We start from the raw sequence: 2,094 nt of genomic DNA, 5'->3' as shown, positions 1-2,094 counted from the left end.
GAAGGGGGGGGGGGCGCAGCCTCAGGCCCCCTGTCAAGCCCCGACAGGTGGGGGGGCAGCCTCAGGTCCTCCTGCCCGGCCTCAGGTCCCCTGGCCCAGCCTCAGGTTCCCTGGCCCTGGCATGATGGCATGACAACCATTTGCATATTAGCTCTTTATTATATAGGATTATGTGTAACAGGATATTGTAAAAATTAAGTTATGAAATTTTTATTAAAACGTTTCTTACATACCATTAATCTGGCTGGGCTGCAAAAATATTAGTTGTGGGCCTCATGTGGCCCGCTGGCCGTGAGTTTGACATGCTTGCTCGGGTAACAGCCTGGAGACTGAAGGCCAAATTCAGGGAAGGGGAAAGCTCAGCATAGACGGCTCAGCTCCCCTCACTTTTCTAAGGGACCTGAGCGCCATCTGCTGAGGAGGAGGACATGGACAGCTAACATTTCCCAAGTTGCAGCGGAGACATCAAGGACTCCCTCTTAAGGGGCAGGAACCCATATGACACACCATCCTCGAGTCCTTTGGCTTCTGTCAGAGCCCCAGGAAAGAACAGCAGTGTACACCCTTCACTGGAATGTTCTCTGAGGGCGGTTCAGTGCGAATGGAATGCAGGGCTTGTGCCATTATATTTGGTTCTATTTCCCTCTAGTGGTTGATCAACAGAGATTTCAGCTTCCAAGTACAAATTCAGAGAGCCTGAGATGGTATCTGAACTCAGGGCCGTGCTGGGTGGGGCAGCGTGAGATCCCTCTGACTTCTCTCCTCGCTAACTAATATGGTCAGAGAACTCCCTCCAGGGCCCCGGGGCTTCTCACAGGCAAACACATTACTTCACCGACTGCTGCAATGCAGCTTCCCCTGGGGTTGAAACACAATGTTTAACACAAATAATATTTTTGAGGTTTACTTTATCTTGGCACTGTTCTAAGTGCTTTATAGGTATTAACTCTTTTAATTCTCGCAACAACTTCATGAGATGGGCGTCATTATTTCTCATTTTTCAAAAAGACTGACATTGCTGTTGGCTCTTTATGCTTTGGATCCAAAAAAATAATGTGGTTAGTGGTAATTCCCATACCTGCCTTGAATCAATTAGCAAATACATATTGAATGCCTGGGCTTCTCATGAAGACCCTTCCTCTGTGCTTTGTAAAGGTGACATCAGCAAAGCATTGGCCCAGGTACTGAACTCCTTCTATTGAGCAGTGAATGGCTGAGTTGGGGAGGGACCTTCGGGTGTAAGTGAACGTCCCACAGCTGGGAATCCTGGAGGCCCATCAGCTTGCCTGGGAACACTAGGAAAGAAGTAGACGCAGAGAAGGAAGGCACATGCGGGCCTGGACATACACACTGGTGCTAAGCTGTTGTCCCCACAGCTAAGGATGGTTTGGGTTCAGTTGAGAGCCAAAGACAGAAATCACTGTGAGAGTTCGCACTGACCCTGGGGTAGGGGCTGCCACCCCAAGGCACTCCTAAAGGCCATCCTTTATGCCACTCACTTCTATGTTTGGCAGGTCCATCCTGACGGGTCTGTTGCCGCCAACATCAGGGACTGTGCTCATTGGGGGAAAGGACATTGAAACCAGCCTGGATGCGGTCCGGCAGAGCCTTGGCCTGTGTCCCCAGCACAACATCCTGTTCCCCCAGTAAGTAGAACAGGAATTGAGACCCTCCCCATGTGTTCTTCTTACCCTGTGCCCAACACACATGTTCTCTAGAGCCCAGGTCAGGGATGCCAGTTCTGGAAGCAGGAGGCAATGACCTTATTTGGTTTCCCCAGGTTCACGGTCCTTTGTCCTGCTTGCAATGAGGGCTGTGCCTGTGGTACTCGGACCTGAAGTCTCCTCCATCATAAAAGTGACCACTCTTCTCTCTGAGAGGGTGGCTGATCCTGGGGCCCTTTGCTCAGTCCTAAAGTGCTCCCTCTGCCAAGAGAGGGGACCAGCCTCCCATTTTCCCTCTAACCAGGCACAGAAAATGACTTTTCAGGAGGCTTTCAGTTGCTTTCCCCCAAACTTTTATTTCTTGTTTGTTTTTGTTGTTGTTTTTTTAAAAATTAAATCTTTATTGTTCAGATTATTACATTGGTTCCTC

General features: G+C 49.5%; 1 protein-coding gene across 2 annotated transcripts in view; it reads left to right on the top strand.

The window, feature by feature from the left end:
* The window catches only part of ABCA4 (ATP-binding cassette, sub-family A (ABC1), member 4), a 130,232-nt gene that overhangs the window by 78,164 nt on the left and 49,974 nt on the right, over positions 1 to 2,094 (top strand). For both annotated transcript variants that reach the window (XM_014542676.1, XM_014542675.1), the window contains one exon: positions 1,515 to 1,646. In XM_014542676.1, coding sequence (XP_014398162.1) covers positions 1,515 to 1,646 — 132 coding nt within the window. The remainder of the gene's footprint in view (positions 1 to 1,514; positions 1,647 to 2,094) is intronic.

Source organism: Myotis brandtii, unplaced genomic scaffold (genome assembly GCF_000412655.1).
Source record: "Myotis brandtii unplaced genomic scaffold, ASM41265v1 scaffold311, whole genome shotgun sequence".
NCBI classification, from domain to species: Eukaryota; Metazoa; Chordata; class Mammalia; order Chiroptera; family Vespertilionidae; genus Myotis; species Myotis brandtii.
Note: the sequence above shows the minus strand (reverse complement) of the source record. Positions and strands in the feature narration are given on the sequence as shown.